This window comes from Leishmania martiniquensis, chromosome 29 (assembly GCF_017916325.1).
Source record: "Leishmania martiniquensis isolate LSCM1 chromosome 29, whole genome shotgun sequence".
NCBI lineage: Eukaryota > Euglenozoa > Kinetoplastea > Trypanosomatida > Trypanosomatidae > Leishmania > Leishmania martiniquensis.
In genome coordinates, this window is record NC_090164.1 from 320775 (window position 1) to 343067 (window position 22293).

At 53.7% G+C, this 22293-nt stretch overlaps 9 protein-coding genes across 9 annotated transcripts; 4 read left to right on the forward strand and 5 right to left on the reverse strand.

The window, feature by feature from the left end:
* Positions 1 to 50: 50 nt before the first annotated feature.
* Positions 51 to 557, reverse strand: LSCM1_04378 (uncharacterized protein; the record flags this gene model as incomplete). The annotated part of the gene is made up of 1 exon (XM_067321887.1): positions 51 to 557. One exon carries the CDS (start codon positions 555 to 557, stop codon positions 51 to 53), a length of 507 nt encoding a protein of 168 aa, XP_067176982.1.
* Positions 558 to 2981: 2424 nt separating this feature from the next.
* Positions 2982 to 3503, reverse strand: LSCM1_04379 (uncharacterized protein; the record flags this gene model as incomplete). The annotated part of the gene is made up of 1 exon (XM_067321888.1): positions 2982 to 3503. The coding sequence occupies one exon, from the start codon at positions 3501 to 3503 to the stop codon at positions 2982 to 2984; it is 522 nt and encodes a 173-aa protein (XP_067176983.1).
* A 1280-nt stretch (positions 3504 to 4783) lies between these two features.
* LSCM1_04380 (uncharacterized protein) lies at positions 4784 to 6259 on the reverse strand (the record flags this gene model as incomplete). Its single annotated transcript, XM_067321889.1, has 1 exon — positions 4784 to 6259. The coding sequence occupies one exon, from the start codon at positions 6257 to 6259 to the stop codon at positions 4784 to 4786; it is 1476 nt and encodes a 491-aa protein (XP_067176984.1).
* A 609-nt stretch (positions 6260 to 6868) lies between these two features.
* LSCM1_04381 (uncharacterized protein) lies at positions 6869 to 7450 on the reverse strand (the record flags this gene model as incomplete). Its single annotated transcript, XM_067321890.1, has 1 exon — positions 6869 to 7450. The coding sequence occupies one exon, from the start codon at positions 7448 to 7450 to the stop codon at positions 6869 to 6871; it is 582 nt and encodes a 193-aa protein (XP_067176985.1).
* Positions 7451 to 7830: 380 nt separating this feature from the next.
* Positions 7831 to 8883, reverse strand: LSCM1_04382 (uncharacterized protein; the record flags this gene model as incomplete). The annotated part of the gene is made up of 1 exon (XM_067321891.1): positions 7831 to 8883. The coding sequence occupies one exon, from the start codon at positions 8881 to 8883 to the stop codon at positions 7831 to 7833; it is 1053 nt and encodes a 350-aa protein (XP_067176986.1).
* Positions 8884 to 14879: 5996 nt separating this feature from the next.
* LSCM1_04383 (uncharacterized protein) lies at positions 14880 to 16238 on the forward strand (the record flags this gene model as incomplete). Its single annotated transcript, XM_067321892.1, has 1 exon — positions 14880 to 16238. One exon carries the CDS (start codon positions 14880 to 14882, stop codon positions 16236 to 16238), a length of 1359 nt encoding a protein of 452 aa, XP_067176987.1.
* Positions 16239 to 16604: 366 nt separating this feature from the next.
* Positions 16605 to 17954, forward strand: LSCM1_04384 (uncharacterized protein; the record flags this gene model as incomplete). Its single annotated transcript, XM_067321893.1, has 1 exon — positions 16605 to 17954. One exon carries the CDS (start codon positions 16605 to 16607, stop codon positions 17952 to 17954), a length of 1350 nt encoding a protein of 449 aa, XP_067176988.1.
* Positions 17955 to 18424: 470 nt separating this feature from the next.
* On the forward strand, positions 18425 to 19435 carry LSCM1_04385 (uncharacterized protein; the record flags this gene model as incomplete). Its single annotated transcript, XM_067321894.1, has 1 exon — positions 18425 to 19435. The coding sequence occupies one exon, from the start codon at positions 18425 to 18427 to the stop codon at positions 19433 to 19435; it is 1011 nt and encodes a 336-aa protein (XP_067176989.1).
* Positions 19436 to 19998: 563 nt separating this feature from the next.
* On the forward strand, positions 19999 to 21510 carry LSCM1_04386 (uncharacterized protein; the record flags this gene model as incomplete). Its single annotated transcript, XM_067321895.1, has 1 exon — positions 19999 to 21510. The coding sequence occupies one exon, from the start codon at positions 19999 to 20001 to the stop codon at positions 21508 to 21510; it is 1512 nt and encodes a 503-aa protein (XP_067176990.1).
* Positions 21511 to 22293: the final 783 nt, after the last annotated feature.

Below are 22293 nucleotides of genomic sequence, written 5' to 3' on the forward strand. Positions count from 1 at the left end.
TCAGCGTACTTGCAGACATTGGCGCATGTACACACAAAAAACCAAGGTAATTAGCGTACCCACTGTGGGCACGGTCCGAAATCGTAGCGGCAATACTGCTGGTCTGGTGTCGTTGTGGTGCTGGCGTATGTATCCACTGTGCGCGTGTGGCTCTGCTCGCCACCGTTAATGTGCGCCCGCGTGATACCCACAGGTGATGATCCTGCAGGACATGCTGTAACGGATCGGGTGTTCGCCTCGTGCGTCACGGTACGCGGCGGGAACAGTCTTAGGGCAACCTCGGGAGTGATTTCTCCCACCTTGCGATCGTCCCACTGCCGACGTGCGTAGTGACTGTGTAACGTGTAGTCGGCTTTACAGTCTTTCGACCCGCCCCCACGCCGCAGGATAGCCGCCTCACCGCCTGGGTGCGTTCCTAGCATCCCGGTAACATCGTACACTGAGTTCCCAGAGACGATCCACAAAGATCGCCGCGTGTTGTGCATGCGGATCTCTTCTTCACTCAGAACAGGCCAGCGCTTCTTAAGCCCGCTAAGGAAAAGCAAATCGCTTAGCATATTCGATGTGAGAGAAATGCGTAGGGCTTCTTGTATGAGTAAAGGTGCGCGCTACGATAGTATCGAACTGAAGAGTAAGAGGTCTACCCTGCTTCAGCTCTTCGCTAGGGCAGCAATACCGTACTTCGATAAAAGCGCTGGAGTGTGTGCTGTGCGCTTGTGAAATACGGAGGGAAAAGTCAGAGTGAAAACAAAAAAACTGACAAAGGGATGCGCGAGTGAAGAGAGGAAACAGCGAGACGCTGGAAAAGAGCGAATGAGCTGCCTCCCAACCGAAGCCCCAGCAGCGAGCAGCCCCGACGAGAGATTCAAAAGGGGAAAAAAAAGGGAGTGAAAAGGGGGGAGAGCGGAGGGGAGAGAGACAGTCGCACGCCTTTTTCCCAGCTTCACCGCGTGCTGCTATGAGCAGGAAATAGGGAAAAAACGTCCGCAGCCGTGGTGCGTTTCTTTTACGTAGCTTCGCCCACTACCTCGGCGTGAGCTGAGGATTCAATCGTAGTAAAAGCACTGCTTTACAAAACCTAAGAAATAAGAAGAGGGGCCCTGATGACCGAGCACGTTCAGATGTGGGATCGCCGACACTTCTCTTCCTTGATCTTGTGCAAGAGGTGGCACAGAGGCACGACGAAACGCAAAGTAATGATGAAAGAAGGTGGTATGGAGGAACGGTAATTGGACAAAGGCGTCCTATTCTCATAGAGAAAGAGCATTTTGGGCGAACCTCCCTTGCGTTGCTTCTTCGGTGAGACAGTAAGGCTCTTTTTTTTGGAGGAGTCTGCGCGTAATGAGCCTCTATTCATGATCAGGGATTGCTATGCCGTATGATAGAATCGATCTTGGTCAGTTTTTTATTGAATGTGAAAAGAAGCTACATGTATCCCTCTCTTTCGTTGGTGACGCTGAAACTCAGAGGACCGCCTCTGTAGTTGTACATGCAGGCAGATTAGCTTTTGTAAACAAAAAAGAGTCAAGCGCGAAGCAACACGAAAAAGTGACTTAAAAGGGAAAAGGAGAGGAACGGCTGATGATGGAAGAAGCACTCGGGTGAAGCGAGAAAACACAGTGAAAGAAGAGCAACAGACCAACGACGCACAAAAAAAAGTGGTCAAAGTACACTGACGGAAACAAGAAGGGGCAAGAGAAACGCTGCGACAAAGGCTACCCTGTACCGATTCTCTCAAAGAGACAGCTGAACAAAAAAAATGGATCTTCTTCAAGGCATGCCTGTCTCGTTTCCATGCTTCCCTAGCACCGCCACCCCCAGAAGGCAAGCTGAGCTGTGTGGAGCTGAACATGAAAGAGCGTAGACCACCAATCCACCTCAAAGGAGAATTAGGATTCATTACCTCAGGGTGGGAGCAGCAAGGTCAACAGTCGGAGAAAAGAGCTGACGAGGTACTCCTAGCTTTACCGCAGGTAGTCCCCATGGGCATGTCCTATTCAAAAAGAATTCACGCCTTGGCCCTTTTCAACATCCGACGACTATAACGGAAGGAGAAGTAGAACCCATCACTTCCGTCAAGCCAATCATTTGCCGAAACCTCGAAAACAAGAAAACTTAATTTTACAAAACATAAACACGGGAAGCACCAAAAGGAAGCCAGAAGACAAAGCAATGAGCAGACATCAAGGAGAAAGAAATAGATCTAGAGAAGCATTATGTCGGTGCGCGCAGACACAGACACACATACGCACAGACATGCTGCTTTTCGAGTGAAGAAGGCATCGAAGAGGGGGAAAGGGAAATGTCGATTGCGCGCCCTCTCTTCCTTCCGTGCTAGGCGGTTTAGGGATGAGCGAAGCGCGTATATGCCTTTTTTGAAAGGAAGGTTTGTATGTGTATGTGTATGTGTATGGGTGTGGGTGCTCGACTACCCCCCCCCCGCATTCATTCATTTTCCCCTCTTTTGGCTGCTATTGTTGGTCGTGTGCCGCCGTTGGAATGGAATTCACAATAATGGACTACTGCACACGTTTTTCCAAAGCTGTGATGACTACTAAACTACACCATCGATATCGCTTTTGGGCACGCCGGTTAGCAGGGATTTCATGTTGAATGACGCTTACATTCTTCTTGGGTTGCATTTTTTCTCTTCTCCGCTGCCAAAGGGGACGTACAACAAGATAAGGCGTATTCTTTCAGGTAGAAGGAGAAAAAAAGAGGAGCGGAAGAAATCACACAAGTATCTTCAAGAAACATCAGCGTAACAGCCCGCGAGAGTCATTGACATTTTATACGGCAGACAGACTGAAGAAAGGCGAAAACGCACTAGGCTCTCTGCTTACGCTTACACACACCTGGACGTGGACCATCGAGTGCACGAAAACGAAAACGAGGAAAACAGCTCTGACACAAGCTGATCTCAATGAAACATCGACTTATACGCCTTTTTCTAAGACAAGCGAATTGAAGAAGAAAGAAGATCAGATTACGGGAGTCGGCTGCACCTCACTAACACCCAATGCAGCAATGATATCCGTATCGCTTGATGACAACGGATTATTATGGGCCCCGTCATCCCACTGCTCGGAGTCGCTACAGTACAGGTGCCTTCCGTGAAGGTTGGTTGGGACACATACCTTCGCGCACGTCTCGGGTGAAGACTGCAGTGGCGGCACCGTCTTCGGAGGAGCGGTGGAAGGGCCAGGGGAGATTTTCTGAACATCGTGCGGTGATAGCTCCCCGATCTTGTACTTCTGCGCTTCGCGGCGTGTGGCCCTCCCGTGAAACATCAAGTCCTTCTCGCAGTCCTTCGCGCCACCACCTCGCTTCAACAACGCCCCATCCCCGCCGGGATGGTGCCCGAGGAGTGGCGTGATGTCCAGCACAGAGTTGCCGACGATGATCCATAACGACTCCCTCGTTTTATGCTTGGCCACCTCCTCACGTGTAATCGTGGGCCATTTCTGAGCTAACCCGGCCAACTGCAGAAGGTGGGTGAGCATGCTGGCGTCTCACACCTCAATGACTTACTTTCTCAGGGTTATCAAGGAAGAAAATAGTATATAGAGGGGGGAGGCGAAATCGCCGAAGTGTCGCTTCCACGCTTGGTAGAAGCTCTACGTTCACCAATTGATATTGTTACAATCCGCAAACAGACGGCTAAGCTTGCTCGGTATGACTATGACAGCTAGACCCGCTAAGAGGTCAAGTGTGGGAAGGGGAGAAAAAGGAGAGCGCGAATGCGATGCGACCACCACCGTCTCCAGTGCGCCGCTCACTCGTCCTCCTTTTTTTCGCTGCAGACACTTGAGCAAGAGAAGAGAAAGATGAACACGAAAGAAGGGCAAGAAGGTTGAGTAGGATCTCTTTTTTGCCCAGATGGCAAAAACGACACGCGACAACAACGCCTTATCTTTCGTTTCACCCTATTGCATGCTTGAAGGCACACGCCAAGCGTAGCGTGTGTGCGCTCCTTGTGCCAGGTGCTGTTTCGCTTTGTTTCCCTCTCTTTGAGTCGCAAGTGGTCAGTCACCGTATGTACACCACACACAGTGGTCAAAAAAGCGGACATGCTCGTTTTCCCAATGTGTGCATTCCGCCATAAAGCAGGAGTCGAGCTCCACTCTCCTCCCGTCCTGTCACACGCCCCGACTCGTGTGATGCGCAGCACCGGTAGACACGCGTTGCAGCAACGCGCCGCCTCGAGCTCAGCCCACCCCCGATTCACACCTCACTTCAGTGTCACCAGCATTCCCGCAGCCACCACGTGGCGCATCCTCCTCGGGGCGGCTCAGGCTCCCTGGCGGTACGCTGTGAAGGGTGGGTAACATGCCCAGCAGTGGCGTTGGCGCAGCGCATACCGTTCGGAGGGCACAGGCGCCCCCGCTGTCGCGGGTCGCTCCGACGCAGCGCCATCCAGAACCTCACCACCCACACCAGCAGTGATGTGTCCCTCTGACTTCGCCACGCCGTAGCCACCTGACCCTTTGTCACCGGTAGAGGCGGATCTGCATTGCGAGGAATGGGGTCTGCTTGGCCTCCCCACACGGAGCGTGGGGTGCTGGACCCCATGCGGTATTAGACGCTGAGGTATCACCCGTCAAGGACGTGGTAATCCTACGCGAAAAAAAAAGAGGAAAAAGAGTACGAGAGTGGAGCGTCCAACACAAAAGTGAAGACAAGAGAAATTCTCGCTAGGTTTTTTTTAAGGAGACGAAAACACGCTAACGTTACTAAATGGTGAGTGCAAGTGCACATGCTTGTCGCAATCACTTCCCCATCTCTATTTCTTCTCGTATGGCGTGCGCTTTGTGAGGCTCTGCTTGAGGCGGTCGAGCTCCTTCAGATCCTTGTCCGCCTTGGTGATGAGCCCAAGACCCTTGTAGGCACGACTACGAGCTAAGAGTGCGCGCCACATGTAGATGTACTCGTTCGCATGGATCACCGGAGTGACAGCTTCCACAGCCTCCTGCAGGCGGTTCATCGCGGTCAATGCAACAGACTTCTGCACCTGTGTGCGGTAGAGCAGCTGCTTCGCTAGCGCCTTGGCGATCTCCTTTCCGCGCTTTGCGTAGTCCGTCGCTGCAGCCGTATCCGATGAAGCTACCGCCAGGTGCACGGACTCCACCGCGTCAGCAACCGCCTGATCCGACGAGCTGATCGGTGTACTCGGGCCAGGCCCAAAGGTCTCACGAACGGAAGCAATGATACTCTTATCCTTCGGTGCCGACTTCAGAAGCGCATGTAGCTTCTCCTCCGAGTCGTAAAAAGCCTTGCTGGGCACAGAAGCACGGATTCGCTCTATCGCCTCCTGCTTGAGACCGGCGTTGTGGGGTGTCAACGCCTCCTGTATCAGCTGATGCGCCGACTGCGCGGCCTCTGACATCCAGCGATCGTAGTGGTCTTGGACTGTTGGGAAAAAATTGTGGAAATGATGGCGCACCTCAGCTTCTTGCAGCGTGATCGCCAGCTCTAAAGCCTCCTCGTCTGTCATCTGCACACCAAAGGCGTTTTTCGCCTGTTCAAGAGCCTTTGCGGCAGTAGGATCGGCCATCACGTTTGCTATCCCCTCAGCCACCACGGCACTGACGCCCTCCGGCCTTGCCCCAGGTCGTGCGCGTCGCACATGAAACCCGATCAAGGAGAACTCGTTCGTATTTTCGGTGGTCGCAACCAGCTCCGAGACGTTGATGGGGGCTTTGATGTACTCCTCGATCCTCTTCTCGATCGAGGAAAAGTGCTTGTAAGCCCCCTCACTCGCACCTGTGTAAAGGGTGTACTCCGCTGCGCCGAGCTCAACGAGCCAGCAGCCGGGAGAGTTTGCAACCAGTTCCTTGTAATCACCCTGTAGCTTGGAGCGTAGGTCCGACACCTCCGCCTCTGTAGCCCCGCCTGAAACGCTCAGTGCAGCCTCCTTCATGTCCAACAGCTCGCTGTGTGAGCGCAGGCGGATGCCGATCGCGAAACGCTTTAGCGCTTCGTTTTGCACCTTTGGAAGAACAGAGTCGATCTCTGCAATGGCTTCGGTTGGATTCCGTGACAGTAGGTAAAGGTGAGCGCGCGCAACTACTGCCGTTGTCCCTGCTAGCCCCTCACCTTTTGTCTTTTCCGCAATGCTGTTGATAGCGCTCGCATTCACCCTACGTGCTGTCGTCACACCAATCATCCGTCGGATCGTGTTCTGCATTGCGATCGAGTCGGCGAGCACTGGCTTCAAAGTTGCGAGCGGCGCGCGCAGGTGCTTTACGGCGCAAAACATTTTGCCTTCTATTTACAAAGTAGGTAAATTTCTTCAAATGAGCGAAGATGTGTTTTTCCTTCTTATTCCTCGCGTGCGAGTGAAAACTCAGCTGCTACATCACGCGTGCAATGCGAAGTGTGAGTGAGGCAGTAAAGATAGAGGTAAGAGGATTGGTGTTGCGAGATCGTGGAAATCATGCCCACCGCTCAGATAGATGAAGAAGAGTGCTAATACGCCGATTCTGCTTGCTGCACAAGTGATTCCCTGGGTAGCCACAGCGACCAACTGGCCCTTTGGCATGCCTTGGATAGCATTACACGCGTTTAGCTTCGAGGATAGAGGTTCCAAGGGGCGAAAAGAAACGTCATCTTCGTGAGTAACCGTCTCTTTAGAAGCGTCGTCATTTACCTTTTGCGCTTTGTTTCTGCAACCGGCTCCCGTTGTATCCGCCGTTTTACATGGACAACTATAGAACAGGTACATAAGAGGAAAAAGGAGACTGCTTCTATCGTATTGTTACCTTTTGGAGAATTCTCCATATTCTTTTTTCTCAAAGACTGTCACGGACGCGCCGATCAGCGTCTGGGGACAGAAAAGCGAAAATAAAAAAGGGGCGCCATCAGCTGCTCACTTATGCTTCAGATTCTTCACCGCCCACTCCAGGCCTTCATGTAGACCCTCACCAGTTTTCGCGCTGCATCTTTGAATTGACCACGTGCGGTCCCGCAAGCTGTGTAAGTTAAGAGCTGTGCCCACGTCCTCCGGTGACAGCGCAGTGGCGAGGTCACACTTGTTGGAGAAAATAAGTACAGGCGCCTCTCGAAGCTTTTCTTCCTGGAGGAGCGCGTCCAGCTCTGTCGCCGTTTCCTCTAGGCGGCGCCGATCGGCAGCATCGACGACGTAAATCAGGCAATCTACTTCGTCGTAGTAGTTCGGCCAGTACGCACGGATAGCCTTTTGGCCACCAATGTCCCACATGTTCAGCTTAAACCCCTCGCAGTTGATGGATTTGATGTTAAACCCCTGTGTCGCCTGGGTGGTAGTAGGGTCCTCGTCGGAGAGCTTGCGGAGAATAGAAGTCTTGCCAGCATTATCAAGGCCCAGAATCAAAATCCGCGGCTCTGCCTCACTCCGCTTGAGCTTGCGAAGGAGAGTGAGAAGACCCATTTGGTAAAGTGCAGAAAAAAGGTTCGGGGAAATCTTGAGCATGAGGCGAGCGCGTGTGAAAGAGGAAAGCGAGGAGCAACAAAGAAAAAGAGGAAGCAAGAGAGTAGCATTTTCTTCACTTCAAGCACCATCATAGCCATTAGTAGATGCCCAGTACATCGCATAGAGCTTGAGTCGAGTGGCCAACACCTTGCAGTACTTGACATTGAATGGAAGAACGGAAAAGGCACCCCTTGTTCTTTCAGAGACGTATCCCCCCGTTTCTAGTAGTCGAATTCGATGCAAGCCCTGTAATAAGAAAACGTTGCCTTTTTTTTTGCGATATGAAGAAAGATCAAAAAGCAGTTTTCATCTGAAAGCTGAAAAAACTCAGAGGCATCTCTGCATGTCCGCTTCTTCTCTTCAACAGCAATGATTCTCCATTAATGGTGTTTCGAAACGCTGCTTCTCTCGCCATCGGATCGGCTCTTTTTCGTCATACGCTCCTCTCTGCTCTCTAACAGATTAGGATGCACGTCGAGGCGCCTCTTGTAGCGCCTCGCACTGAAGTTGTACGTGTCCTGGTACCAGCTTCTCGAAAACGTAACGTAGTAGCAAGGGCGAGGATCTGCTTTTGCGTTGCGCAAACCACGATGAACAACTCTATAGTCAAACAGGAGTGCATTGCCAAGAGGGACAGGCGGGGAAACTGATTTCCTGTGTGTTGGATTTCCGACCATGTGAGACCCAGGAAAAAATTCTGTGCCGTTGCGGCTGTCAATACTAATCAAGGGTACAAAAATGTTAATGGCATAGGGAAAGAGGTTCACAATATTGCTGAGTGCTGGGCCATCGGTGTGCCTGTTTTGCGTTTCACTGCCCGTCAGCGACAGAAAGCAGCCGGAAGACATCACCTTCTTCTCGATTTGCAGGTGTTTGTTGCAAAGGAGTGCGTTGAGTGTCTCCTGAATCGCTTGTGCATTTTCGACCAGGGGAACTACTCGGGAGGTGATAAAGTCTGCTATAATCTCAAACCTCCCCGGGCATCGCTGACGAAAATTAGAATACCCACTTTCGAGCGTCGGAATTGCACCCCCTATCTCTGCCTGGCACTCGTACGTCTTGAGTAATGCTTTAAAGTAACGAAGAAGATCACCATTCCACGAGGAGAGGTCCTGTGTGATCCGATGAAGCTCCGTTTTCTTCTCAGTAAGCGGAACTACACAAAAGCCGTCTGCAAGAAAGCTTCTTGCGTACTTGTTCATGTGGTGTGGGTACTTCTTCCATTTCATGTCTATCGCTCCCGAGAGGCAGCAGGCGCAGCGGTCGCTTGTTGATGCCTTTTCCTCGATAATAACACCTGTGTCAGCCATGAAGCATGTTTGGTGGTACCATCTGTTACACTGGATGCAGTGCACAGATTTTTTGAGAGCAGCTTCCCGAAGCGTCTTACCGCAACGCGAGCATGTGTGGTCTAACGTAGCGAAGATCTTCATCTTCCCCCCCCCCCCCGATATCTACCAAAGAAAATGTGGGAAAAGAGCAAGAGTTTAGCAAGAAAAGAGTCAGTGAAGATGCTCCTAAAGCCTAAGTACATTTCGAAGCCGGTGCCTGAGCAGAAGTACTTTGTCAAGGTGGGAAACGCTTTTCTTTTGAGGGAGAGAATATGCAACTTCGATTTCTATTCGAATAGTAGAATTCTAACAGGGAAAACTCTCGACTGTACCCTAATTATAAGCACATTCACCGTGCGCAGAATCATCAACGCATTCAGGGCGTGACGCAAGCAGCTTTGGAGTATCGGTGAACTTTTATGCACTAACGCAGTCCATATTTTTGAAAATACCCCGATGGCACCACCTCGAGCAGCAAGTGTGCAGATGAATCTCCAAACACATCTGAGCAAGGGGCGCCATGAGCCCAAGGACGGTCATCTTGCTAATCGCATGCGCAATCTGCGGTTACTCAAGTGCCTGAAGATGGCCAGTTTCTCCATGCCAAACGGGCTTGGCTACCAGACTATTGATCTCACTACCAGAAGCGGTGGGTACCCTCCATCGATCCATGGCACACTCCGCTACAATCCCAACTAACCCACCTACATATGTTCACCGCGCATCCTCTCGTTTTCGCGAGGAAAAGAATGCCTCATATTCTTCGCATCTCATGACAGCCTATGAAGATTAAAAGTTTCAGCTTATTTGTCAAAAGGGACGGAGTGTTTGCCGCGGCACGCAAACATGTGCACTTTCGCAACGATGGCCTTGCTGAAAAACATCGCCTTAACACCAAGTGCTGCGGATCCAACACTTCGAATAAACTGCAAAATAATACGGAAATCCTTTTGCGAAGCTCCAGGGTGCGTTGCTTTGGCAGTGCTTTCCACTTCGCTTGCTTTACGTCATTTCTGTCACGCATTATCACCGAATACTATTTTTTCACCTTTCGAAAAGTCTACGGGCACGGAAAGTCGGAACAACCTCGTCGTAGGCACTCACAAGAGCTGTCGGTTTGATTGAAGCCAAAGCAGAGGCAACCTGCAGGTTTTCGGATATTGCATGAGACGGATCCCTATCCTTTGCTGGTGAGCACACCTTTCACAACGCTTCAGAGACGCGTTCGCCACTAAGAAGACTGTGCTAAATCAAAAACGCATCGAAGTTTCGAACAGGAAGAAGCGGCAAGATTCACAAGATCAATTACAGTAGCCAACCAACATGCTTCCTCCCTCTTGCGACCCTTTCAAAAGCCTAGCCAACCTTCAGTCCGTTCCTAAAGCGCTAGAGCTTACCTCGTGCGAGAGCATGCGTGCCTTTGCCCCTCTACGCCTCGCAGTGAGCTTCCAGCAACAAGTGCAGCCACCGCTTTCCAAATATCCCCGCTGTTTCTAAGCTTACGGCACTCAACTTTCTTCCGCCAGAGAAGTCCCGCCCTGAAGCTGACGCCATCGCGCTCCCTCAGGCTTGGGCGGCGCCCCGCTACATCGCCATGGCTTGAGCACCCCCGCCCCTACCCACAAATAAAAGATGCCCCACAAACATGCTTCGCCCTACCCCTTTTTCCTCATCGCCTGCGAAAAACACTAATCCTCCCGCACCAAGTTAATTTCCGGCCCAAAGCGCAACCAAATCCGCGCCCAGCCCCCCTCCGTGACCCGAGCCCCTCAAAACACCCTGTGATACTCCTGGAAAATTGAAACAATTACCCCGCTCCTTTGATTCCCCGCCTAAACGCGCGCCGCCACCACTAACAGCCACGGGAGCAGCTGTCCGAAATCCGGCATCAGTACCTTTAAGCAGACCCTGACCCCCGATACCCCATGCAACCACACCTAAAAAAAAGATTTTAACGAAGCGCGACCACGCACCACCCTGCGTTTCCAAAACGCCAAAGTACCATTTCATTTACTAACCGCCTACGCGATCCATTTCAGATACCCGACGGGCGGCAGTTCCTGGAAAAGTACCCTCCGCATCGCCTGATCACCGCCCTCCCTCCCGGGTCGGTTCACGCCAGCTATCCGAAGAGCAGGCCCTGAGAAAAGGGCACGGCCCCGAAACACCCCCCGGCCCGCCCCCAATACCGCAGACCACGCGCGCAGGAAACGGGACAGGGCGGCCGCCGCCCCCAAGGCGGAGAAAGAAGGCCGGCGCATTGGCAGCGAGGCGCGGGCAGCAGTCGACAAGTCATTTGGCGCCCGCCCCCGCCCGGCGATGCTGCCAAGCCACCTTTGCATGCTGCTCGGGCGAAGGGCCTCGCACCCGCTGCGCGACGATGTGGAAAGCACGTGCCCGCCACAGCCGCATAGCCCCACCGCCAACGCCCCGCTTTGGAGGCCGCCGACTTCCTTCCCCATGCGGAAGCCCAGCGCCGGCCAGGCAGAACGGTGGCAGCAGCGCCTGCCGGGGGGGTCGACGCGCCCCGGGTAGGCAGAAGGCCCCGCACTAGAGAGGCCGAAGGCGGGCGGCTCTCCCACTCGCTGGGCGACGGATTTACCAGACGCCCGTCGCGCCCGCACCCGCTTTTTCAGGAAGCCCGGGAAGGCGCGGCCCACGCCTAGAGCCCCACACAGACCCGCCGGGCGCCCACCCCGCCGTTGTGGCGCACCGCCCCGCACGGACCCCAGCAAGACACCCCGGCCGCGCCACGCCATCCGCACCGCTGGCCTCACACCCGCAGCACCCACCGCAGGCGGCGTCATACGGGCCCTGCTGCCGTGCGCCCCGGGGGGGAGCCAGCCGAAAGGTGCCACCGCACGTACACGCGGGACGATGGCGCCGCCAGGGCGCGTTTGGGGACCCCGTGCGGGCGCGATGGGGCTTGCCACCTGGGGGCTCTTTGCGCGCACGCCACCCGATGGGCGGCGGCCGGCGGAGTGCCCCCGCCAAGGGAACGCAGACGGCGCGCCGGCATTGGCGCCCCCCCTTCTAGGCGCGCAGCGCAAGCCCCGCCGCCCTGATGCTGACGCGCGCGTCTGCCACCGACTTTGCAATCGGTGGTTGTCCACAAGGCCCTTGGTGGGGGTGACGCGCTGGCAAAGCGGGCGCGAGCCGCATGACTCGCAGACACGGCTGCCCTTGCCGGCGCCAGGCCGACATCCCGAGCCCCGCCGTGCACCACGCGGGGGTCTACAGCAGGCTGCGCCGGGCGCGTCTGGGCTGGCGTTGCCCAATGCCAGGGGGGCGCGGTCGCCGGATACACCATGTTTCCTCCGAGCCGAGCATGCGATCGCCGATGCCTTGGGCTGCCGCTTGCGTCGCGCGGCCCCCGGGGGAAGCGCAGGGCGCCGGTGGCGTGTGGGCTAAGGGTGCGTGGCTCGTGCTTCCTGTTGCCCGTGGGCGCTGCGGCGGACAGGGCGCCACAAGGCGGCCGCGGCAAGACGCCCAGGCGCGCCACCGCGACGGCTGCCAAAGGGGGGGGCGGGGCGAAGGCGGAGGGCGCCACCTACGCCAGCGACCGCGTGGAGGCGGAAGCGGCTCCGCCGTGGTTTGCAAGTGCGGGCGCCGCGCGCACGCACCTTGAAGCGCAGCCGAAACGGCGCATCGCATCCGAACAGGGCAGCCGGCGGAGAGCAGGGGGGTTGCGGTGGTGGTGGAAAGGGGCGTGCATAGGCTCGCGAAACTGCCCGAAAGTGCGCGTGTGCGGGGTGTGGGGTCTCGCCCCCTGCCGGGCGAGCGAACGCGGCGCCGGCGCCGGAAGCGTGGCGAGAACGCCGCGGCTTTCACGATCGTCTCCGCCAAACCGCCCTTTGGGGGGCCGGCGCACAACATTGTGGGACGCCGCGGCTACGGGCAGCGTGGGAAAGCATGGTGCGCCGGAAAGGCTGCGAGGCTGCGAGCGTCTTGGCGGGGGCCTGGCAGCAGCCTCGCTGGGGTTTATCTTTCCCGCTCGTGGGTCGTTGCCGTTCGCTGCCTAACGGGTGCGGCCGCCTTTGCCCTCGTGCGGCGCCATGTGTGCTGTGCACTTGGACCGAGGCACGCGTTTCGCCGAGACCCGTCCGGCTCTGAGCGCGCAGCGCGCGTGCGAGGATGAGGCGGGGGTGGGTGGGAAGGCAAGCGGCCCGCTGGGTGCACGGCTCGGTTGGTCTGGCGGCGGTTCGGCTTTTGGTGCCATGGCGCAGTCGCGGCGCCACGTGGACAAGAGGGGTGTGGCGATCTGCGCCTCCTTGCCGGGGTGTCTGTGGGTGGGCAGGGGTGGGGAAGGTGAGGTGCTTTGGGGCGCATCTCGATTTCCTAACACACTGCTGCTCTTTGATCTGAAGGTCTGTTAGGTGGTTCGCGTCCCGCTTTGAGGCGGGGGTAAACCGTTTTCCTTCTCTCCATCGCCTCAACTTTTCCGAAATGATAGCAAAATTGAGTTGCCATCTGGGAGTGTCTGTGGCAGGGCTTGCGGGGTGGGTCGTGGCTTTTTTGGTCATCATTCCGCGGGGCTGTTGGGCATGGGGGCTTGGCGTCAGGGAGGAAACAGCGCATGGAGTGTAAGATGATTATCTTTTAGGTGCAAGTTTCAGAGATGCTTTTTTGGGCGCTTGTGTGGGTTTTTAATTGGGGTCGATGGTTTTGGTTTCGTGTGGTTCGGCGCGGCATGGAAAAAGGAAGGGCTGTGGTATTTCGTGGTTCTTGGTGGCCGAAAAAGGATTTTTTTCGGTAGTTTTTGGGTGCTGAGCGCATTTCCTGGAAATGCGCGGCCGCTTTTCTTCGTGCCTCAAGGGGGCGGCGGTATTCTTTGGGAGTGTTTTGGGAAATTTTGTCGCTCGTTTAGCTCTGGTGGGGGCGCGGTCCGGCTTGCTCAAATGCATTTGTTTCTGAGCAGCGTCATGTCTGTTTTTCAGCCGACGCAGGGTGAATTGGCGGGGTGCTTCTGGGTGGGTGGTGGTTTCCATAGGGATGCACACGAAGGTTTGGTGAAGGCTTTTCATGCAAGAGTGGTTTGCGGAATTCCTTGGTTGTGGAAAGGGGTTTTGCGCCGGGAAGGGGTTCCGGGCAGAGGGCTTTTCTTATTTTCCGTGTGGGATCTTGTGCGTCGTTGGGGTTGCCAAAATGGCTTTTCTCTTCTCTTAAGATTGGTTTCTCACGGAACCGAGTGGCGTCCTGGGGAAAAAGGCCTGGGGTCTGCTACTGCGCGGGGGGGGGGCGGATCGTCTTGGTGTGTTCGGTGCTTTTTGGGCGGATGTGTTAAAGGGAACTGTCCCTGAGAAAAGGGCGGTGGTGTGTCTGGGGGTTTTGTGGGGCTTGCGTCTTTCTCAGGATGCTCCAGGTACCCCCCTGATGTGGGCCCCCTTTTTGTCTTAGTAGGAGGGTGCCTTCGGGCCGTTTAAAGGCGTTTTTTGGCGCGGCGCAAAAGCAGCTGGCAGTAGCGTTTTTTTTTGCAAAGGGCTAGAAAGACGAGAAGGGAGCGCGTGCTTGTTGGAAGAGCTCTCGCCGAAAGAAAAGGCGATAATGGAAAGCAGGGAGGGCACCTCGAACTGGCGTAGGGTGGTTGCTGGAACATGCAAAACTTTGGGATAAGGAAGGAAAGTTCACGTGAGATGAGGAAAGCGCCTCCAAGTAGGCTACCGCAATGTCTGTGTTGCACTTCCTGTGTGATATGAGATCAATTCTTCGCGGAGCTGAGCGATGTTTGGCTCGAGGGAAACCTTGGGGGCGATCAGCTGACTCGTGTCAGATAAGCCGCTTTCCCAATTCTTTTACAAAGTACTACATAGGCTCTATTGCCAAGGAATGTCTTCATCCTTCTCTAAGAAGAGGGGAAAACAGTAACTCTTGACAGTTTCGTCCACAGGCAATATGGAGGCATGTAGCGGCAGCTCGCCTTGCTCTTTCTGCCGACGGATTCACTCCTGAGCCCTGATGCAACAGGCGCCCTATCTCCATCACTATGCCTCTTCTTAGACCCCTCATCTTTTCTCGTCTTAGCTCAGATAAGAGCTAGCGGAAGTGACACATTGGGGCCAAGTGAGCGCGTACAGCACATTCTGAATCACGAAGTAAAAATGGTGTCGCTCGCCAGCTGCAAGTTCGGCACAGTGGGGAAGATTCTCAAGAGGCTTTTTTTGGGCCAGGCACTAGCATTCCTCATTTCCCTCACTGGTGTCTCGACTACAAAGCTCTTGAACAGCAACGCAAGCTACCCTGTTCTCCAGTCTGTCACAGCATATGCTTTCATCGCTGCGTTTTATCTTCCCTCTTTTACCTTTATACTGTACAAATACCGCGGGCAACGATTCTCCGACTTCAAGTTTCTCAAGCGTTGGTGGAAGTATGCCATCCTAGCAGTGATTGATCTCGAGGCCAACTACGTGGTGGTCCTTGCCTATCAGTTTACAAACATGATGTCCGTGCAGCTTCTCAGTTGCTTCACTGTACCTTCTGTCATGGTGTTGAGTTTTGTTGTATTGCGAATGAAATTTGCTGTCACGCACGTTCTCGGTGGTGCGATTGCGATCGGTGGACTAGTATTTCTCATTGTGCTCGACGCCCATGGACAATCCCATAGCAAGGGTGGGGGTCAGGAAGTTCTTGGGGACATGTTGTGCTTGGTTTCGAGCTTTTTGTATGCGACAAGCAACGTGCTGACAGAGTGGTACGTGAAGCCATCAAAGCCACCGCTCATCTTCCATTGCTGTCGCCGAAATCAAGGCACTGGCGAGAGCGGCGAAGTGACATCGGGATTGACTCAGACCGACATACAGGAGCCCGCCAGCACGTTTTCAGAGGAAGGAGAATCCAACTCGTCGCAAGAACTCCTCAACGTTCCGGCTTTCATCCCAGTTGTGGAAAACCTGGCAATGATGTCATCGTTCGCCTTGGTTTTCGCCACGATACAGTTTTTTGCGGTAGAGTGGAAAACCTTCCAGCCGAATCGTAGCTCATGGACGGGGCAAGAGTGGCTGTTTCAGATGCTCTTTGGAGTTACAATGCTGCTTGTTTACACTGCTATGCCGCTCATCTTCATCATTTCCAGCGCGGCTTTCGCAAATATATCTTTGCTGACTGTGAATGTTTATGGCATTATCTGGAACGTGACCGTTTTTAAGATATCCCCGACAAAGCTTTTCTTTGTTTCTTATTTCATTATTGTCGTCGGCATCTTGGTGTACAACTTGACAGACATTGTGCGAATCCCGTTCTGCACCCGCTGGAACTACCCTTGCGGCGATCCATTCAAGCAACGCGGAAGCGAAATGGAAACAGATGCAGAGGAGCAGCTGCAGGAAACGCCCGAAAGCCACCCCCAGAATGAGGCGGGGAGCCCGTCGAACGAGCCTGGTAGTGTCAAGAAAGAGGACGCTATTGCAAAGGTGGCAGTCGATGGTAACTGTCAACTTCATGAGCCGCAGCTTGAACGGTAATCTGCTTTAATTTTCACTTAGTAACAATAAAAATCACTGCGCTCAGGGAAATCTCCTCCTCGGGGAACCAATGAGGAAGAAATGGTAAAGTAAGAGCCTGGGAGCAATGTGCAACACCCACAGAGTGCGTATGGAGTTGGAGGAAGATCCACTCTTTTACCGGCGCTTCCTAAGGGAGATGCTCTGGTGACAACATGCGCGGCGACCAAAGGGCTGATAAGTGATAAGTCAATACTCAGCCATACCTCTAACCCTCTCATCAGCGTGATTCTCAACGGGGACCTACCCTCTTTTTCATTATTATTCGTATAAGGACGCGGATTCGACCGCTTGCGATCTCTTCTCCTTATCGCTCCTGGATCGGCGATGCGGGCAGTCAACAGGCCCATTTTTTTTGTTATTGGTTCGACTGGAAGTGGAAAGTCAAAGGTGGCGGTTCACCTCGCTCACGAATTGAGGCGTGCTTATCATTACAAGGATGTTGTTGTCATCAACTGTGATGTTTATCAGTGCTACACTGATCTTCCAATTTTGACTAATAAACCATCGGCTGCGGATCTCGGCGGAGTGACCCATGTTAGCTTAGGGTTTCTCAACAATGATGGTTCTGTTAACTGGGACAACTACAGCTCTGCAGAGCAACAGGCGTTTTGCCACGAGGCGGAAGTGCATTTGTCGGGCAATTCTAATTTCAATGTTCACTCGTACGAACGCATCGTGACGTCTTTCATAGCTGACTTCTTTCAGCGGCACGAGGATGGAGCTGTAATTGTCTGCGGGGGAACCTGCTACTACGCTCAAGCACTAATTTTTGCTGACTCGCTAGTGAACGAAAGCGAGCCCTCCACTCTGTCTTATCTTGATTCAGACGAGAAGGGCGGCTTGTGGGAGCGCCTGAACGCGGTCGATGCTGAAGCAGCGTTGCGATATCACCCAAATGATTGCCGTCGCATCAAGCGGCTGCTTGAGATCTACGATGCCACTGGGCAGGCGCCATCGAGCATCTTCAACGCTCGATTACCAAAGTTGCGATTCGATAGCCACGCGCTTTTTATTGTGTGGGTCCGCATGGAGCGCAAGGCTTTGGACACCCTTCTGAACAGGCGCGTTGACCTGATGCTTCAGCGCGGAATGCTGGATGAGGTCAGAGCGTTTTGGTTGAGCAGTAGCGGAAACCTTCCGCATAGCGGTCTCTCCGAGGCAATTGGATGCAAAGAGCTTTCCCAATATTTTTCTAACTGTAGTTCGCCACTAATAACCAGCAGTGATTTCGAACGTGCGATTACACAAATCAAGTCGAATACTCGACGATACGCGCGTCAGCAGGAGCGATGGATTCAAAATCGGCTGCTTCCACTTTTGCACTCCTCCCCCTTAAAAGAATCACCGACACACTTTGTGCAACTGTGGACAGAAGAGGGTGTGGATACTTTGCTTTGCGTTCAAAGGACTTTGGATGCTCTTTTAATGGCATCGCCGGTGCAGCCTCTCGCGACGTCATTATTCCCATTAAAGCAGCAGCCGGCTCTTCGCATGCCAGTTAGCCAGGAGAAGTGCGAAGTTTGCAATGCTCTGATATATGGTCGCGGTCAGATGGAGGTGCACCTCAAGTCGAAGCGCCACCGATACTCTGTAAGACGCTTGGCACTGGAAAAGGAGCATAGAGAGAGGTACGGGCGCGAACTGCCTTCACCAAAGCGGAAGCGGAATAATTGAGGCTCCTCATCGCCATACCGAGATAGGCAGTAAGGAAATCATACCACACACTGCTATGGCGCGAGGGCCACAGTAAGCTGAATAGACATGCGAAAACGAAACGAAAAAATTATAGAGAAAATCGGAGAAGTGGAGATTGCTATCTCGCTTTCACATCATGGACGTGCTAGCCACAGGCGGTGTACATATCACCTCGAGTGCAGAGGGCGGGAAAGACTGGGGTGGGTTCTCAGTCCTCAAAAAAGGAACTGCCACCCTGGCCAGATGCCCCCCTGCCTTTGCCACACGCTACACAAGTCACCCATTCATACTTCAGCCTTAATTTTTCGATGACTTCTTTACGTCGTTTTCGCTTTCTCAGTATTTCCTGGCACCCGTTTCCCTGCTATTTACTCAGCTCTCTTTATGTGGCGCTCTTCATACCGCGCTCTCCGCCTCACCTGGATTCCTTTTTTACTCGGGAAGCTGCAATGTCACAGATTTACATCGCTCTCACTTGTTTGACAGCATGCGCAATCTGCGCAGTGGCGTTGGGTGCACTACGGTGCAGGAAGACGCTAATGAAAGGGAGCAGTAGCACTGCAATCCGATCCGATGAGGCGCTACAAGTGCCTTTGAGCGGTTCACTCGTTCTGTTTTTGGTATACGTTTCCTTGCGCTTTGTTCCAAAGGAGTGCTTCAACATTCTAACTTCTTTATATCTTAGCGTGATGAGCATCTTCGCTCTGCACAGTTTCGTAAAAGGGTATATCAAGCCCAACATTCTTACTGGGCTGATATGCGTTGGAATCGGGTGCACCAGCTTTTTCGCTCAAAGCTGGATTGCAAGTAACGTGCTGGCCTTTGCGATCGCCGTCAGCGCACTTGAATGGATACCTGTGAGTGGATTCACGACCTCTTTCATTTTGCTGATTGGCCTCTTCTTCTACGACATATTCTGGGTATTCGGGTCAGATGTCATGTTGACAGTTGCGACTAGCATTGAAGGGCCAATCAAGTTTGTGTTCCCTCAGACGATCTTTGGTGACCACTCCAAGAAGAGCCTCCTGGGGCTCGGCGACATCATCGTCCCTGGCTTTTTCATATGCCAAACTCTGGTGTTCTCGAAAGACTTCGTGAAAAGGGGAAGTATCTACTTTGTCACGTCAATGGTTGCGTATACCCTGAGTCTTGCAAACACTATGGCTGCGATGCTGATTTTCCAACATGGCCAGCCGGCGCTCCTCTTCATCGTACCATGGCTTCTCGTGACATTCGTTGCTGTCGCAGTGTACAACGGAGACGTCAAGGCGGCATGGAGCTTTGATATTCTTAGTGTCTTCGCGTCTTCCGAGAAGTCGGTAGGGGATGAACCACACGAAGAGGAAGGATCCCTCTCCCAGTTTGTGTGCGAGGCTGTTTCGGATCTTTTCGGATTCGCAAGGGAGGAGGCAGTGGAGCCCGAAGCGGCGGCGGAGCATGAAAGAAAGAAGGAGGCGTAAAGATGAGGAGACAAGATTTCGACCGAACGCGGCGCACCTCCGCACGCGTGTTGCCTATTCCTCTATCTGTCATGTTTATATATGGGCGAAACTAAAAAAGAACATTGCACCAATACCGAACTGGAGGCCGGCCGTCAGTTTCATTGATAAGCTGGGCAAAATTTGCTGTTTGATATGTGCACAAGAAAAGGACGCATACAGCGAGGAACACACACAGGGTAGCAACGAGGCGGGTGCCTGCTTCAGCGACGTACAGGAGGGGGCGGAGCTGGTGAGCATGACTCGCATCTTCTGCCTTTTTCGCGCGTAGTCTTGATTAAGTCATCCTTTCCATTTAATGACACTTTTCGTGCTTGCCTATTGGTGCTACTTTGGTCGCGATAGCTAGAGAACATACAGAGGAAAAGCACATCACACTCTCAAAATTCTGATCTTAGTGACATAGCCTCTCTTTTTTCCTTTACATCGTATTGGCGCCCATCGCGGTACCGCACCGTTGCTGCCCCATTAGCCTGGACTTTTCTCATCAGAGAAGCTTCTGCCGGACAGCTGGTGGTAGGCAAATGCTGCGGAGTACCCTTGTGCGCCACGCTAATGCGCAGGTGGCGAAGTCGACAGCGAAGGCATCTGGCGCGGCCACCCAGCAAATCGCGAAGAAGCCGACATCAAAGGCGAAGTACTACATGAGTGTCGCCTACGAGGGCCTGCGCCACGTGTATCATGGATTTCGACTCTTCTTCATCAACACACACTTGGCCTGGAAGTACTCACGCCAGCTGAAGAAAGGTGTCGCTTTAACGAGACGCGAGCGACTCCTACTGGAAAGTTCAACTAAGGATCTGTTGCGGCTGGTGCCATTTAGCTTCTTCATTGTGGTTCCGTTTGCCGAGCTTCTTTTGCCGGTTGCGCTGAAGATGTTTCCTGGGCTTATTCCGTCGACTTTCGAGTCCGAGTCGCAGGGGCGCAACCGCTTGTACGGTGACGCGATGAAGACACTGCGTGCTCGTCAGCGCGCCATGGACTACCTGTCGGCCACGGCGTTGGCCACGTTTAACAAGGAGCAACAGGAGGTGATCCGACGTGCCGTTATGGGTGACTCGATCGCCCCCAAAGACATCCGTTTGGTGGCGCCATACTTTGGCCGCGATGGACCGTTTAGTGTATTCAAGGTCCCGGACAACATCGTAGTTGGCCTCGGTCGGTCTGTTGGAGTCTACAAGTGGTATCACTCCCTCCTTCCCACACGCGTGCTGTCGCCTATCATGCGGCGCTCGATCATTCGCCGCTACCACGAGGCTCGCGAGGATGACCGGCTCATTCGCCTGGAGGGGCTTGACGGCATGAACAACGACGAGCTTGTCAAGGCCAACCAAACACGCGGCATGCGGTGGACGGAGGGGACTGAAACACTCCGAGTGCAGCTGGAGTGGTGGAACTCTCTGGCACAAGACGGCAGTGTACCGTACAACACACTGTGGTGGATCAAGCCGACTCGGTATAGTATTCGTAAGTCGATGAACAACTTGCCGGTCGAGCAGCGGCGACAGCTTTTAGGTATCCAGAATCTGCCCGAGGCGGTTCGTGCTAGTCTCGAAGCGCTTTGCGAGACGGTCGACACGATGTCCTCCATTAGCGATGAGCCAAATAGCGCAGATAAACTTGTGGAGAAGATTGAAAAGATCACCTCTTCTGCTGAGAAAAGTGACTCTGACATTGGCTTCGAGGGCCTTCAGGAAGCCGTCGGCGCTTACCTGACGGAAGAAAACGTTAAAAGGATGTTCGAAAAGCTGAGGAAGAAGAAGCTTCCGGAGGAGAGCGTGGTGGTGTCTGACGTAATCGAGTGCATTGGCCACGAGACGCACAACTCTAGCCACGTTGTGTCGACAGTGTTTGACGCGTTCGACTACGGCGCCGGCTCAAAACCAATTACAGAGAAGGCTCTTTTGGGTATCGGCGCACGTTGCCGAAAGGCAGCGAGGCCGCCGCCCGCGCCGAAGGTGGTGGAAGAAAAGCCAAAGAGTACATCCGCGAAGGAGGAGCAGTCCATAGAGATGGCGCCGTCTGGAAAGAGGTGATGACGCACGTGCGCACTATCCTCAATGGGATCGCCTGTCTTTGGCAAAAGAACAAGAACGAACAAAAGAAACGTCTGCTGCTTCTCTTCTTCGCTTTGTTGTCTTTTAGCACCTATATCAAATGGCTTCCACATCACACCAGCTCGACCCACGTAATCTCATGTGATAACATATTGGTGTGCTTTCTTTCTCGTCCTCTTTTTGTAGAGCCCCTTCCCCCTTCGCAGCCGCATAAAGATAAACGGGGGAAAGACCGAACATTGAGAACTCAAAAGAATCTGTTGCGTTGCTGTTTTTCTCGTTTGCCGCCCTTCTTTTTCGCTATTGCTCCTTTTTCGTCACTCACACCTTGCTTCCCCCCTTTTCCCGTTTCTTGTGCCGCCTGCAGCTGTGGGTGGCAAGGATGTGATTGCTATGTTGATGTGTGCTTGTGTCTGTGCATACTTGGGAGAGCGTCATGTGTACACTCCGGCCTGCACATTTTTTCGTGGTGACGACGCAGCCCGAGCACGTTCCTGTGCGCACAGTAGCGCCGCTTGATCTTGTGCTCGTGCGTTCGTGACGCTTTACGATGAGTCTGGGAGTAGGAGACAGTGTGCCGGGTGGGAGCAATGACCATTGGCGGTTGTAAAGGAGCACTGCGAGCGCTTGGTGTACGTTTAGCAGCCCTTCAGTTTTTCCGATGTGGCAGCAACGAGGGGGGTTTCACGTGTGCTGTCCCTAAAAAACATGCCTCGCTCCTTTTCCCCATCCAGAAAAAGAAGCATTTTGCCCACTGCAGCA